The 15,392-nt window shown below is 51.0% G+C and overlaps 1 protein-coding gene across 1 annotated transcript in view; it reads right to left on the bottom strand.

Moving 5' to 3' along the window:
• The window catches only part of CCDC61 (coiled-coil domain containing 61), a 45,607-nt gene extending 30,482 nt beyond the window's left edge, over positions 1–15,125 (bottom strand). Inside the window, exons 1-2 of the mRNA XM_040442415.1 lie at positions 15,040–15,125; positions 13,465–13,621 (exon numbers count right to left, since the gene is read on the bottom strand). Coding sequence (XP_040298349.1) covers positions 13,465–13,612 — 148 coding nt within the window. The 5' untranslated portion in view covers positions 13,613–13,621; positions 15,040–15,125. The remainder of the gene's footprint in view (positions 1–13,464; positions 13,622–15,039) is intronic.
• Positions 15,126–15,392: the final 267 nt, after the last annotated feature.

The following is a 15,392-nucleotide window of genomic DNA, read 5'->3' as shown; positions in this document are numbered from 1 at the left end:
AGTTCACTACGCCGGCCACCGGCAGGACTGGAAGCAGAAGGCTGCGTCATCCGCAGCTCAGCCCCCACTCACCTGAAATACTGTTGGCTGGCAAGTCCAGTACACGGAGCCTTCTGCTTCCAGCCTGAATCAGCTGACTGGTGTGGGTTCACTGTGTGAGACCTCCACTGATCTTTAACGACACCAGCCTCACAATCCACATGGGTTATGTGCAGAATGTGCTGCGGAGATATCCACATATTTCACTGTTTGCATAGAACTGAATGGAATTTGCGCCCTTTCTGGAAGACATAGGGAGCGCATGCTGCAGATCTGATCGCTTCAAGTGAACAAAAGCTGCAATACCACCCAGGTAAGCGCCGTGCCGGGTAGAGTGAAAGAGACATGGTGCTTACAAGTGGCTAGAATGCAGCAGTCCTGTCAATCTGTTGACAAATGGAGGTGCTGAGAGTTGGACCCCCACCAATCTGATCTCGATGGCCTGGGTCAGGGATGCCCAACGGCGGCCCTCCAGCTGTTGCAAAACCACAACTCCCAGCATGCTTGGACAGCCTGCAGCTTTCAGGGCATTTCGGGAGTTGTAGTTTTGAAACAGTTGCAGGGCCACGGGTTGGGCACCCCTGGCCTAAGTGAGCGTTAAAGAGTATTATAGGATTAAATTTTTTTTTTTTTTTTTAAAGGGATTCTGTCACCAGATTTAACCCTATTAAGCTAGCTGACATTGGCGATGTGCTAATGTCAGCTAAACCTAACTAGCCTATTCCTACTTTTATCTATGCCCCCATTACGCCAGAAATCTAACTTGTATAATATGCTAATTAGCCTCTAGGAGGGGGGGGGGGCGTTGTTCCTGCTCCTAGAGGCTCCGTTCTCCCACCTTTGTCACCTCTCTCCAAGTCCTGATTGACAGGGCCAGGCAGCGCTCGCATCTGTCTGCCAGCCCTGTGCTCTGGTGAAATCTCGTGCCGTTCAGCGCAGGCGCGGTGAGGGAAAGACACTCGCAGACTGGCAGCTTCCTCACCGCGCCTGCGCCGAATGCTGAACGGTGCGAGATTTCACCAGAGCACAGGGCTGGCAGACGGATGCGAGCGTTGCCTGGCCCAGTCAATCAGGACTTTGAGGGAGGCGACAAAGGTGGGAGAACGGAGCCTCTAGGAGCAGGAACAACGCCCCCCCCCCCCCCCCCCCCCCCAGCTCCTAGAGGCGAATTAGCATATTATACAAGTTAGATTTCTGGCGTAACGGGGGCATAGATAAAAGTAGGAATAGGCTAGTTAGCAATGTGCTAATGTCAGCTAAACCTAATGTCAGCTAGCTTAATAGGGTAAAATCTGGTGACTGAAACCCTTTAAACATAATTTGCTCAGAAAATGAAAAAAAATAAAATTATAATCATCATATCCAGGGGTGTACACAGACTTCATAGGGCCACATGGCCAAACTTAGTATGGGCACACCTGCCCCTCCCAGTTATCCAGTATGAAAGTGTCAATCACTCCCAGCCAATGTAGAAAAAAAAAAAGAGCAACTTCCCAGATTTCTCATGAATTTTTATCACATTAAGCAGACAAAAAAAAAAATTGTAAAAAAGAAACGTTACCCTTGGCCTCCCCCACTTTATCAGACTCCCATGGCAGTAAAGTGGAACAGGTGCTTCATTCTGAAAACCATATTTCTTAATGTATTTACAACAGACAACTGGCATAAATACTTCCCTTCTATTACAAAGTTAGCTGCCTGCAGCCACCACTAGGGGGAGCTCAGTGCGCAGGAATAAATTAAAGAGGACCTTTCACCAGAATAAAGTATGTAAACTAACTATACAGACGTGTAGAGCGGCGCCCAGGGATCTCCCTGCACTTACTATTATCCCCGGGCGCCGCTCCGTTCTCCGGTTATAGCCTCCGGTATAGTCATAGTTAGGCTCCACCCAGGGGAACCTGCCGGCGTCTCTTTCTCCTATGCTGTAGCGCTGGCCAATCGCAGCGCTCATAGCACTGAGCTTCCCTTAGTGGTGGCTGCACAAAAATGGTGTTTTCATTTCAGAAAGATAAAGGGCTCAGTTCTGGGCTACCCCATCCCCTGGGACCCATAGTGGTCGCATGGTCAGCCTTCATTGAAGGTACCCCACTGTTCATATCAATATGTTAATATTTATTTTGCCAGGGCCCTGGTACTGAAGGGCAAAACCGTACTGTCATGGTGGTAGGATGACGCCACCTCCGCTGGACACATGACAGTCTAATAAGTCTTTTTTTTTCCTTTTTGGACAAAATAGGAGAAAGGAGTGGAGCAGACTAGAGCAAGGATGAGTTGCTTTTGCTTTGTCTTAGTGCCAATCTCATACTGAAGGGGCACAAGATGATATTTTCATAATGCACATTAAAGGGTTTGTCCAGGTTTAGAGCTTCACCCATTCAGCCGTATGAGTGGAGCATTTCATCTCCGATGCTCCCCCTTGCCCTGCGGTGAATCATGCAGGACAAGGGCTTTCTTTTGTTTACATTCTCACACTGCTTGGTGGAGGCTTCCACCTAGCAGTGATACCGGTGACGTCACCGGCACTAATGGGCGGTCTTTAGTGCTGCCAAAGGCTGTTTTACAAGCTAGGGCAGCGCTACAGACCATACACGGAACCTGGCAGCTGATCAGTGGGGGTGTTGGACCCCCATAAATCAGATACTGATGACCTATTTTAGGGTAGGTCATTAGAGGGGTTATCAAGAAAATATGTCATCAATATTAATTACCGGATAACCCCTTTAATATCTAGAGCCTGGACAACCCCCTTTAAGGGATGATGTGGCTGCTGCATCCATGGCAAGAATGATGCAGTGTAAGTGGCCCCGTGACCCCTCTCAGCCGGGAGCGCATGGTCTCTTTTGGTTCCCCAAAATGAAGTCTGTGGGGGTCATTCAGAAAGAGCACCCACAAGCCTGTTTCTATTCTACTGCATGGTACCAGCTCCACCCTATTTTACCCGTTTTATGTTACCAGGTAGTTTGTTTTCCAGTACACCCTCAAAGCATCTGCTAACGGTAATGACTATTCCCTCTGACCAATCACTAGTCAGCAGTTTTATAGCATGAAATAGCTAAAATGACATTGAAGGGGGAAGCTATCATTATGGGAGACTTCAATCTTCCTGATGTAAACTGGAAAACCAAAAATAACTAGTTCTGCCAGGAGTACAGATATTCTAAATTCCCTACTGGAATTATCTCTACAGCAAGTAGTGGAGGAGCCAACCCGGAAGGAGGCCATTTTAGATTTAGTATTCACAAATGGGAATTTGGTATCTGATATTACTGTAGAGGAAAGCTTGGGATCTAGTGATCACCAGTCAGTGTGGTTTACTATAAGTACAGAGTCACACCACACAAAAACAAAAGTTTTAGATTTTAGAAAAACTGACTTTTCTAAAATTAGATTAGTGGCATACAAGTCCCTATCAGATTGGAAAAGTTTCATTGGAGTCCAGGAGAAATGGGACTACTTAACAGAGGCACTATTGAAGGCAACAGAAAATTGCATTAGGATTGTCAGTAAAAGCAAAAAAAGGAAGAGACCACTGTGGTACTCAGCAGAAGTGGCCAAAATGATTAAAAACAAAAAGATAGCATTTAGGAATTATAAAATAAAAAAAAACAAGGATGACAGACAAATTTATAAGATTAGGCAGAGAGAGGCCAAACAAGTTATAAAAGCTTCTAAAGCACAGGCAGAAGAGAAATTGGCTCAGTCAGGGAAAAAAGGCCAGAAGGCATTCTTCAGATACATAAATAAAAAAGGAAACTAAAACAAGGAATTAACAAATTAAAAACATTAGAAGGAAGGTATATGGAAGAAGATAAAGAACTAGCTGACTGCCTCAATGAATACTTCTGTTCAGTTTTTACTAAGGAAAATGAAAGAAATGGACCTCAGTTAGGAAGGAGGACTAATAAATCTTTTGATGCATGTGTCTTTACAGAGGAAGAGGTTCTAAGTCAGCTGTCTAAAATTAATACAAATAAGTCACAGGGGCCTGATGGGATACACCCAAAGCTATTAAAAGAGCTCAGCGGTGAACTAGCAAAACCATTTACAGATGTATGTAACCAATCACTGGCAACAGGAGTAGTCCCAGAAGATTGGAAATTAGAAAATGTTGTGCCCATTCACAAGAAAGGTAGTAGGGAGGAATCTGGCAACTATAGGCCAGTAAGCCTGACATCAATAGTGGGGAAATTAATGGAAACCATACTTAAAGAGGACCTTTCACCGATTCTTACCCTATGAACTAACTATACAGATATGTGGAGCGGCGCCCGGGGATCTCACTGCACTTACTATTATCCCCGGGCGCCACTCCGTTCTGCCGCTATGCCCTCCGGTATCTCCGCTCACTAAGTTATAGTAGGCGGAGATACCAGTCCCTAAGTTATGGTAGGCGGAGTCTGCCCTAGCGCTGGCCAATCGCAGCGCAGAGCTCACAGCCTGGGAGGTTATTTTCTCCCAGGCTGTGAGCTCTGCAATGCGATTGGCCAGCGCTAGGGCAGACTCCGCCTACCATAACTTAGGGAACGGAGATACCGGAGGGCATAGCAGGAGAACGGAGCGGCGCCCGGGGATAATAGTAAGTGCAGTGAGATCCCCGGGTGCCGCTCCACATGTCTGTATACTTCGTTCATAGGGTAAGAATCGGTGAAAGGTCCTCTTTAAAGAGGACCTTTCACTTGTAAAAACAATGTGAACTAAGTATGCTGACATATAGAGCGGCGCCCGGGGATCTCACTGCACTTACTATTATCCCCGGGCGCCGCTCCATTCTCCCCTCCGGTATCTTTACTCACTAAGTTATAGTAGGCGGTGTCTGCCCTTCTCTGGAGATATGGCTGGCCAATCGCAGTGCACAGCTCACAGCCTGGGAGAAAAAAACCTCCCAGGCTGTGAGCTGTGCGCTGCGATTGGCCAGCGCTGCAGCCTAGGAGAAGGAGACGCCCACAGGACAAGGGCAGACACCGCCTACTATAACTTAGTGAGTAAAGATACCGGAGGGGAGAACGGAGCGGCGCCCGGGGATAATAGTAAGTGCAGTGAGATCCCCGGGCGCCGCTCTACATGTCAGCATACTCAGTTCACATTGTTTTTACAAGTGAAAGGTCCTCTTTAAGGAGAGGATTGTGGAACATCTAAAATCCCATGGATTGAAAGATGAAAAACAGCATGGGTTTACTTTAGGGAGATCATGTCAAACTAATCTTATAGATTTTTTTGATTGGGTGACTAAGATAGATAGATTGTGGAGGTGCAGTAGACCTCGCTTATCTAGACTTTAGTAAGGCTTTTGATACTGTCCCACATAGAAGGCTTATCAATAAATTGCAGTCTTTGGGCTTGGTCTCCCATATTGTTGAATGGATTAGCTAGTGGCTGAGGGTTGTAGTCAATGGAGTATATTCAGACCAAGGTCTTGTTACCAGTGGGGTACCTCAGGGATCTGTTCTGGGACCCATATTGTTTAATATATATTGCAGAAGGCCTCGATGGTAAGGTGTGTCTTTTTGCTGATGACACAAAGATTTGTAACAGGGTTGATGTTCCTGGAGGGATACACCAAATGGAAAAGGATTTAGGAAAACTAGAGGAATGGTCAAAAATCTGGCAACTAAAATTTAATGTTGATAAGTGCAAGATAATGCACCTGGGGCGTAAAAACGAGATTTTTGTATAACTTACCAGTAAAATCTCTTTCTCGCTCTTCCTTGGGGGACACAGGAAACCTTGGGTATAGCTCATCTCCATAGGAGGCGTGACACTAAGTGAAAGACTGTTAAGCCCCTCCTCCAGCAGCTATACCCTCAGCCTGGAGCGAGCGACTACCAGTTATGTGCCCAAGTAGTTAAAACAAAGGCAAGGATCAACCAAATTAACACCAACAAGTCAAAACTCCCGTCAGGGCAACCAAAACAATGGGTGGGTGCTGTGTCCCCCAAGGAAGAGCGAGAAAGAGATTTTACTGGTAAGTTATACAAAAATCTCGTTTTCTCGCCCAATTCCTTGGGGGACACAGGAAACCTTGGGACGTTCAAAAGCAGTCCACAAATAGGGAGGGACCACAACCCAAAGTGAATTAAAGCACCATAGGCATTAAGGCACCGCCGCCTGCAAGACCAGGCGGCCCAAAGCAGCATCCGCCGATGCATAAGTGTTCACCTTGTAGAACTTGGTGAAAGTGTGCAAAGACGACCAGGTGGCCGCCTTACACAATTGTTCAGCCGAAGCTCGATTTCGCTGAGCCCAGGAAGCCCCGACCGCTCTGGTAGAATGAGCGGTAACACCAAAAGGCGGTTCCCTGCCCTTAGCACTGTAAGCCTCAGCAATAGCCATCTTGATGAAGCGGGCAATAACCACTTTAGATGCCGCCAGCCCCCTGCGCGGACCCTCCGGAACCACAAATAGAGAATCCGAGCGCCGAAAGGGTCTAGTTACATCCAAGTAGATCCTCAGAGCCCTAACAACATCCAGACGGTGAAGATCCCGTTCCCGAGGATGAGACGGGGACGGGCACAGAGAAGGAAGGATAATATCTTCATTCAGGTGAAAAGCGGACACCACCTTCGGAAGGAAATCCGGAACCGGGCGGAGAACCACCTTGTCCTGGTGAAAAACCAAGAGGGGTTCTACGCAAGAAAGTGCCGCCAATTCAGACACACGCCGAAGAGACGTGATGGCTACGAGGAAAAAAACTTTGCAAGACAACAAGCGAAGGGAAACCCTGCGCAAAGGCTCGAAAGGAGAAGATTGGAGAGCCGTCAGCACAACATTAAGATCCCAAGATGGAACGGGAGCGCGATACGGGGGAGCATAGTGAGCAACCCCCTGCAGAAAAGTCTTAACTGGACCGAGCGGAGCCAGAGGTCGCTGAAAAAGGATCGAAAGCGCTGAGATCTGACCCTTTAGGGTACTGAGACCCAAACCCAAGTCCAGACCAGACTGCAAGAAGGATAAAATCGTGGGGAGAGAAAACCGAAGGGGATGAACATCTAAGGTCTCGCAGAAGTTCAAATAGGCCCGCCAGGTTCGGTAATAAATCCTGGACGATGCCGGTTTACGCGCACGAATCATGGTACGGACCACGTCAGCAGAAAACCCCCGCCGCGTTAGGACCGCGGTCTCAATAGCCACGCCGCTAAACGTAGCGACCCTAAATGCTGGTGGAAGATCGGCCCTTGAGAGAGGAGGTCTTCTCTTAGAGGCAGAGGCAAGGGGGCGTCTGCCAGGAGCAACATAAGGTCGGCGTACCAAGGACGACGAGGCCAATCCGGGGCTATTAGGATCGCAGACGTGCCCTCCGCCGCGATCTTCCGAAGGACTCGTGGAAGAAGAGGCAGGGGCGGAAAAACGTAGAGGAGAGAGAACTCCGTCCAGGGAAGGACGAGCGCGTCCCCGCCGTAAGCGTCCGGATCTTTGGTTCTGGCCATGAAGGTGGGGAGCTTGTGGTTGAATCTGGAGGCCATGAGATCCACGTCCGGACGACCCCAACGGAGGCAAAGAGACTCGAAGACGTCGGGGTGCAGAGACCACTCGCCCGGGTCGATCGTCGTCCGGCTGAGGAAATCCGCCGCCCAATTGTCCACCCCCGGGATGTAAATGGCCGAAATGGCTGGAACATGAACTTCCGCCCAGCGAAGGATTAGAGACACCTCCCTCATTGCTGCCGCGCTGCGAGTGCCCCCTTGATGATTTATGTATGCCACAGCCGTGGCATTGTCCGATTGGACACGAACAGGGTGACCCTGAAGCAGCGAAGTCCAATGCCGGAGTGAGAGGAGAATCGCCCTCAGCTCCAGAACGTTGATCGGCAGTTTGGACTCCGATGGAGACCAAGTGCCTTGTACGGACCGAGGAGGAAACACCCCCCCCCAACCCCGCAGACTGGCATCGGTGGTAATCACCAACCAAGTTATCGGTAGGAAGGACTTCCCTTGGAGAGGGGTCCGTAACCACCAGAGTAGAGAGGAGCGAACCTGGGGGGGAAGGGGAAAGTGCTGATCCAGACTTTCCTGGGACTTGTCCCATGCGGACAGAATGGCAGTCTGAAAGGTGCGGGAGTGATACTGCGCGTAGGGGATTGCTTCGAAACAGGATACCATCTGTCCCAAGACCCGCATGCTGAACCGGAAGGAAGGACGGCGGTGGTTCAGAAGGCTCTGAACCGACCGATGAAGGAGCTGGCGCTTCTCTGACGGAAGCCGAACCTCCGCTGCATCTGTATACAGCAGCATCCCTAGAAAGATCAGTTGCCTGGATGGAACAAGAGCGGATTTGGGAAGATTGATAATCCAACCGAACCGGCGTAAGGTTTGTAGCGAGAGGTCCACACTGGCAGATGTCAGTGACAGAGAGGGTGCCTTGATAAGGAGATCGTCCAAATATGGAAGAAGAAAAACTCCCCTGGAACGAAGTAAGGCGAGGACAGGGGCTAGGACCTTTGTGAAAACGCGAGGGGCTGTCGCCAGCCCGAAGGGGAGGGCAACGAACTGGTAGTGGTCGGACCCCACTGCAAAGCGCAGAAAGCACTGATGACACAGAGCGATTGGAATATGAAGGTAGGCGTCCTGGATGTCGATAGAGGCCAGGAACTCCCCTTTTTCCAGAGAGGCCACCACCGACCTGAGAGACTCCATCCGGAACCGCTGAAGACGAAGGAAACGGTTTAACCGTTTTAAATCCAGAATGGGACGAACCGAGCCTTCCTTTTTGGGGACCACAAAAAGGTTCGAATAGAACCCTTTGAATCTTTCCTCCATAGGAACCGGAGCGATGACCCCCTTGTCCAGAAGGGTACGAGTGGCAGTAAAGAAATCGGCCGCCCTTTGGGGATCTCGAGGAACCCGGGAGCGAAAGAACCGAACTGGGGGGAGGGACGCAAACTCGAGTTTGTACCCGGAAGACACCACCTCGAGAGCCCAGGCGTCGGAGACGTGCGTCTGCCAGAAGTCCCTGAACAGGAGGAGACGTCCCCCCACCCGGGTGGGTGGGGGCGCACCTTCAGGTAGGGTTCTGCTTGGTCGCGGGAGGACGAGCAGGCTGTGACTTGCGCCAGGAGGGCTGGGTCCGAAAAAAAGGCTTCTTACGTCTGTCTTGGACAGGGTTAGAGGATGGACCTGAAGTGGTGCGAGGTGTGGGAGCTCTGCGGGAAGACCTGAAGCGAGAAAAGGTGGGACGGCCTCGAGTGGTGCTCCTAGTCCTGGATTGGGGAAGATGTGTACTCTTCCCTCCCGTGGCTTCAGAGATGATTTCATCCAAGCGGGCCCCGAACAATCGAGAACCAGTGAAGGGAAGGCCAGTAAGAGACCGCTTTGACGTGGCGTCCGCCGTCCAAACCTTTAACCAAAGCTCCCTTCTAGCCGAAACGGCCAGGGCAGATGAACGGGCTATAAGAGCCCCCGCATCCAGGGATGCCTCACAGACAAATTTTCCGGCTTGAACGATAAGTTGGGCCAGAGCCCGGAGGTCCTGAATAGGGACGTCGGATTCAAGCTCCTGATCCAGCTGAGACGCCCATTCTGAAACCGCTTTTCCAGCCCAAGCGGAGGCAAAGACCGGCCTGAGGGCGGAACCGGAGGCTGCAAAGATACCCTTTGTAATGGCCTCTATCCGGCGATCTTCCGTGGATTGTAAGGAAGAACCATCTGCAACGGGAATAGCCGTGCTTTTGGACAAACGGGCCACAGGGGGGTCGACTTTAGGTGGTGACGCCCAGTTTGTAATGCAATCCGCCGGGAATGGATAACAGATATCCAACTTCTTAGGCGGGGTAAAACGGGCATCAGGACGGGCCCAGGCCTTAGAAACCACCGACGAGAAGTCAGCGTGGAGGGGAAAAACCGCAGACGCCTGTTTTTGGCGAAAAAAGGAAACACTGGCCTTTTCAGAATTAGGAGGGTCATCGTGAATCTTAAAGGTATCACGGATATTGTTAATAAGATGGCCCACAGCAGAAGCCAGCTTTGAAGGCAAGGCCGAGTCCATATCCCAATCAGAATCGGCTAGTTCCCCTTCAGAGGGCATATCCTGTAATGAGGAAGGACCCGACTGAGGGCGCACCCTTGGGGGTGATACCGAAGCATCCGAGGATGATAGGTGCTCCGCCCTGGACCGCTTCTGGAGTTGACGGACTCTGGAGGTGTCGCCTGGAGAGAGAGACTCAGACGGGTCAGCTAAGGTAGCGGACCCGGAGGGCCCAGCAGGGGAATTATCCAGCTGCGGTAAGGGCAATGTATCTGCAAGGCGGCCCACAACATTAGTGAGACTGACCACAGCCTGGGAAAGGGATCTAGCCCAGTCAGGGGGATCCAAGAGGCCAGGGGGTGACACAGCAGATGGCGGACCCTGTAATGGGGCTTTGCAAGCCGAGCAATGCGGGTCAGGCTGCCCTTGAGGAAGGGGTGCCTTACATGCGGTGCAGGTATGATACCAAGGACCAGCAGGCACTGAGGGGTCAGACATGTTGGCTGGAAGTAATATACAAAAACGTCCAGGCCAGAGGGCTGCAGTGCTGGAAGGGGTCAACAGTCCTACCAGGTCACAGTGGGAGCAGACGGCACAGCAGCGGCAACAGCAGCGGCAACAGCAGCGGTCCTCAGAGCCCTGAGGTAATCTGTCCTGAGAGCAGGCAGGCACGAAGAGGAGGCGGGGCTAGTGAGGAGCGGGAAGAAAGACGTCCGCCCCTTGACTGAAGCCTAACATGTACAGTGGAACGGAACGAAGCTCCGCCCACCGATAAAACTTCTCGCGCGCGCGCGTGATTCAAAATATTACATGCCGCCGAAACCCCACAGAATAATGTCCCCCGTTCACTTCCATATAAGCGGAGGCGAACGCACACCAGTGGCCGGACAAGAGCGTGCGCTTGTCAGAATATCAGCCGACAGTTGAACACAGCCGCAGTACACGTGTGCCTGCTATCCAGCAGCTGATAACGAAAGGCGGCCCACGGCCGCCGCACCTGAGGTAAAACTGCGCTGTAACCCTCCCCCACGAGCATCGCTCCGCTTTTGCCCACAAACACAAAGGAGCCGCAGGACTCACAGCTAAGAGAGCTGTAACTTGTAACTGACATGAAGGTCAGGCAGAGGGGACAGCAGCATCAGGCCCTAACGGGGGGGAGGGGGTAGAACGGCTGCACAGCCACCTCACCATCGACGTTTTCACCCTCTGTCCATCCAGCAGGGACGCCCCTTCAGCCACTGGCACCGAAGTGGCAGGGAGCTGGAGAGGGGCTTGCAGGTGGGCGACCCTTGTGCTGGCGGGATGCAGGGGAGCTGGGCTGCCCTGGTCCTCCTTTTCTTCTGTGGGGGAGGCAGCAGTGCGGATAACCGGCACTGGCGCAGCTCAACCCCGGGAAAACAGAGAGGTCTAATGCGACTCTGTTGTCCCTGTTGAAAAAAGGAAAAAAAGTTGAAAATAATAAAAGAGAAAAAATAAAATCTTTAGCAAAGACAGCTCTGCAGTGCAGAGAGTGTCTTGCTTCCTTGACACTAAGCAAAAAACTGGTAGTCGCTCGCTCCAGGCTGAGGGTATAGCTGCTGGAGGAGGGGCTTAACAGTCTTTCACTTAGTGTCACGCCTCCTATGGAGATGAGCTATACCCAAGGTTTCCTGTGTCCCCCAAGGAATTGGGCGAGAAAACCCAAGAGCAGAATATAAAATCAGTGATACAGTCCTAACCTCAGTATCTGAGGAAAGGGATTTAGGGGTCATTATTTCAGAAGACTTAAAGGTAGGCAGACAATGTCACAGAGCAGCAGGAAATGCTAGCAGAATGCTTGGGTGTATAGGGAGAGGCATTACCAGTAGACAGAGGGAGGCGCTCATGCCGCTCTACAGAGCACTAGTGAGACCTCACTTGGAGTATTGTGCTCAGTACTGGAGGCCATATCTCCAGAAGGACATTGATACTTTGGAGAGAGTTCAGAGAAGAGCTACTAAACTGGTACATGGATTGCAGGATAAAACTTACCAGGAAAGGTTAAAGGACCTTAACATGTATAGCTTGGAAGAAAGACGAGACAGAGGGGATATGATAGAAACTGCTAAATACATAAAGGGAATCAACAAGGTAAAAGAGGAGAGAATATTTAAAAGAAGAAAAACTGCTAGAAGAGGACATAGTTTTAGAAGGGCAAAGGTTTAAAAGTAATATCAGGAAGTATTACTTTACTGAGAGAGTAGTGGATGCATGGAATAGCCTTCCTGCAGAAGTGGTAGCTGCAAATACAGTGAAGGAGTTTAAGCATGCATGGGATAGGCATAAGGTCATCCTTCATATAAGATAGGGCCGGGGGCTATCCATAGTATTCAGTATATTGGGCAGACTAGATGGGCCAAATGGTTCTTATCTGCCGACACATTCTAGGTTTCTATGACGTTCATGGTCCAGGTTTGGCTCACTTAGAACCTCCTCAGATGTGGTATGAAAAAAAAAAGTAACAGGGACTATTTTCAACTCTGGCCTAGTGGGGGGAAAAAAACAAAAAAAAACACAGGGTAAAGTTGGGTAACGTCAGACTGGTCCCATGCAGTGGAAAATGAGCATCTACACCTGCCACTTCTTAAAGGGGGTTTCTGGTTCTTTAAAACCGATGGCCTATCCTTGTGATAGGCCACTACCATTAGATCGGTGGGGGTCTGACTCCAGGCACCGCTGCTGCTGGGCCTGGTACTGCAGTTTAGTCCAATTCCTCTGAGTTGTAATACCAGGCACAGCCACTAGTAGTAGCATAGAGCTGTGTCTGGTAAACAGTGAATGGGATGTGGTGCTCGGCAGTGGTCCGAAGCCTCTTAAAACAGCTGATCGGCAAGCATGCGAAGAGTCGGACTCCATACGATTTTGTTGGCTGACCCAAGGATGGGCCATCAGTTTCAGATATCGGGAAAATGCCTTTAGGCCGGGGGTCACACGTGGTGGATTAGCAATCGCAGATTTTAGTCCAGCATGTGCCCCCTGGCCTTAAAGGGGTATTCCCATCTGAGACAATGGAGGCATGCCCCCATTGTCTGATGGGTGTGGGGCCCAGAGGTGGGACCCACACCTACACCAAGAGCAGAGAAGGTGATGGGTGGAGGACCCCAGGGGGCCATCCACCACCAAATGCTCTCCCCGTAGTAGTAAACGCGAGCACACCATGCTGCACGGCTACCGCTCCCATTCATTTCTATGGGGCTGACGGAAATAGCCTCGGCTATTTTTGGAGGCCCCATAGAATTGAATAGAGGCCGGCTGCGCATGCGCAGCGCGCCCTCCACAACTTTGGGCGCTCCGTTCTCAGTGTAGGTGCTGGTCGCAGAGGCGAGACCCGCACCTAACAAACAATATATATCGCTAGGATATGTCCCCATTGTCCGAGATGGGAAAACCCCTTTAAAAGAGGTTCTTCACATCCTGCGGCAGGTCGTACACGCTGTACATACTCACATTCAGCATCAAACTCCCCCCTCCACTGGTCCGTAGTCAGAGCATCCTCCACCTCCACTTCCAGCCGATCCCCTGTGTTACGGACACGTAGAATGTGTTCTATGCCTCTGAAGACGCAACGAGCTTCGGCTACCTCCGTGTCGTCCATAACGGGATCCTGAGAGAACAAACGGTGTCAAGACAAGAAGAGAAATGATCAGGAGACTGACACGTACGTACCACGCAGGAAAATCCAAGGGATCGTCAGGATGATTATAGCAGTAACTCCCCCCTGTGCTGGAACCCCCGGCAATCAGAGAACGCAGATCCACAGGTGCTGAACTGCCCATTGAGATTGGAGCGGTGGTGCGCAACTGCGCATGCGTAGATGGAGTGGTGGTGCGCATGTGTGTCCACCGCTCCATTCATTTCTGAGACTGCTGCGGGCAGTGGTCACACATGAACACCATAGCTTCAATCTCATGGGGCAGCCCAACGACACTTGGAGACCCCCTTTCTCGTGATCGCTGGGGGTCCCAGCAGTCAGACCCCCAGTGATGAGATACTTATCCACTGTCCTGTTAGTAGCGGCACAACCCCTTGATAAATGACAAAGCTTCAGGTTGCAGATCAGTCATGTCAGAGCATGCTGGGAGTTGTGGTTTTGCAACAGGTCAGATCACCGTCATTGAGGACTCAACCGGCTTTACTAAAGGGTCCTGGGTAGTGTTGAGCGAACAGCGTCTAAAGTTCGGGTTATCGAAGAATCGCGTTATGGCTTCTAAATTCCGTTATGGTCCGTGGTAGCGGAATCCATAACGGGATTCTTCGATAATCCGAACGCAAACTTTAGACGCCGAACTTAAAACACAAGTTCGCTCAACACTAGTCCTGGGCTGACAGCCCCTTTAGGCCCCATTCACACGTCCGCAATTTAGCTCCGTATTTTGCGGAACGGAATTGCGTACCCATTCATTTCTATGGGGCCGTACGATGTGCTGCCCGGATACGGAATTGCGGACCCGCACTTCCGGGTCCGCAATTCCGTTCCCGAAAAATATAGAACATGTCCTATTCTCGTTACAGACGTGTGATTGGACCCTTAAAGGGGTATTCCAGAATTGACTTATTTTTCTTATTCCACCCCCTCCCTGCCAGACCTGCGAAGGGAAACATACTTACCTGCTCCCTGCAGCTCGCTTCCGTATCCAGCATGGACAGGGTCACGTGCGTCACCGCAGCGGTTAGGTGTCCCCAGACGGCACAGAACCCAGCAGTCGCGTGCTGTTTGGTGGACACGTCGCTGCTGAGACCAGTCACTGGCTGCAGTGGCACACCGGACGCTGCCCATTGTGCCAACGAGAATCTGCAGGGAGCAGGTAAGTGTGTCCCCCTTTGACAGGGCAGTTAGGGGGGGGGGGGTGTTATTTAAAGATTAAGTCAATTGTGGAAAACCCCTTTAAGCCATAAAATTGTAATAGGATTACATGGACGGACAGGATAAAGCAACAACACGCACGTATCACAGATCGACGAGAGAAGAGCTGCATTAACGTCTCCAGAGCCGGCAGCAGACACACATACCCCCGCACTCACCTTCTTTCCTTCAGCAGTTACCCCTCGGTCAGTTAAACCGCCGGTCTCCCCCAACAACACCGCCCCTCACTCCCATTTGCTCCCACGAGCGCCACGCGCGTCCCTATTGGTCCTTCCCAGCGTACGTCAGCGGCGAACCCGCCTTTTCCTCGTCGCTGCGTTCCTATTGGTCGAAAGTCGGTGTCATCTGCTCTGCTGCAGCAGCCATTAGGAACGTCCGCACGTTGATCAGAAGTCGGAAGTGTTGCTATGCCAACACCCCCCCACCTCCGAATCACGTGACCATTAATCCCCGCAGGCGGAGGATGCGGTACAGGGAGCGTTTTGTTGATAAACTACATCTCCCATGGGGC

This window comes from Bufo bufo, chromosome 8 (assembly GCF_905171765.1).
Source record: "Bufo bufo chromosome 8, aBufBuf1.1, whole genome shotgun sequence".
Lineage (NCBI taxonomy): Eukaryota > Metazoa > Chordata > Amphibia > Anura > Bufonidae > Bufo > Bufo bufo.
This window is presented reverse-complemented; position numbering and strand designations above follow the sequence as displayed.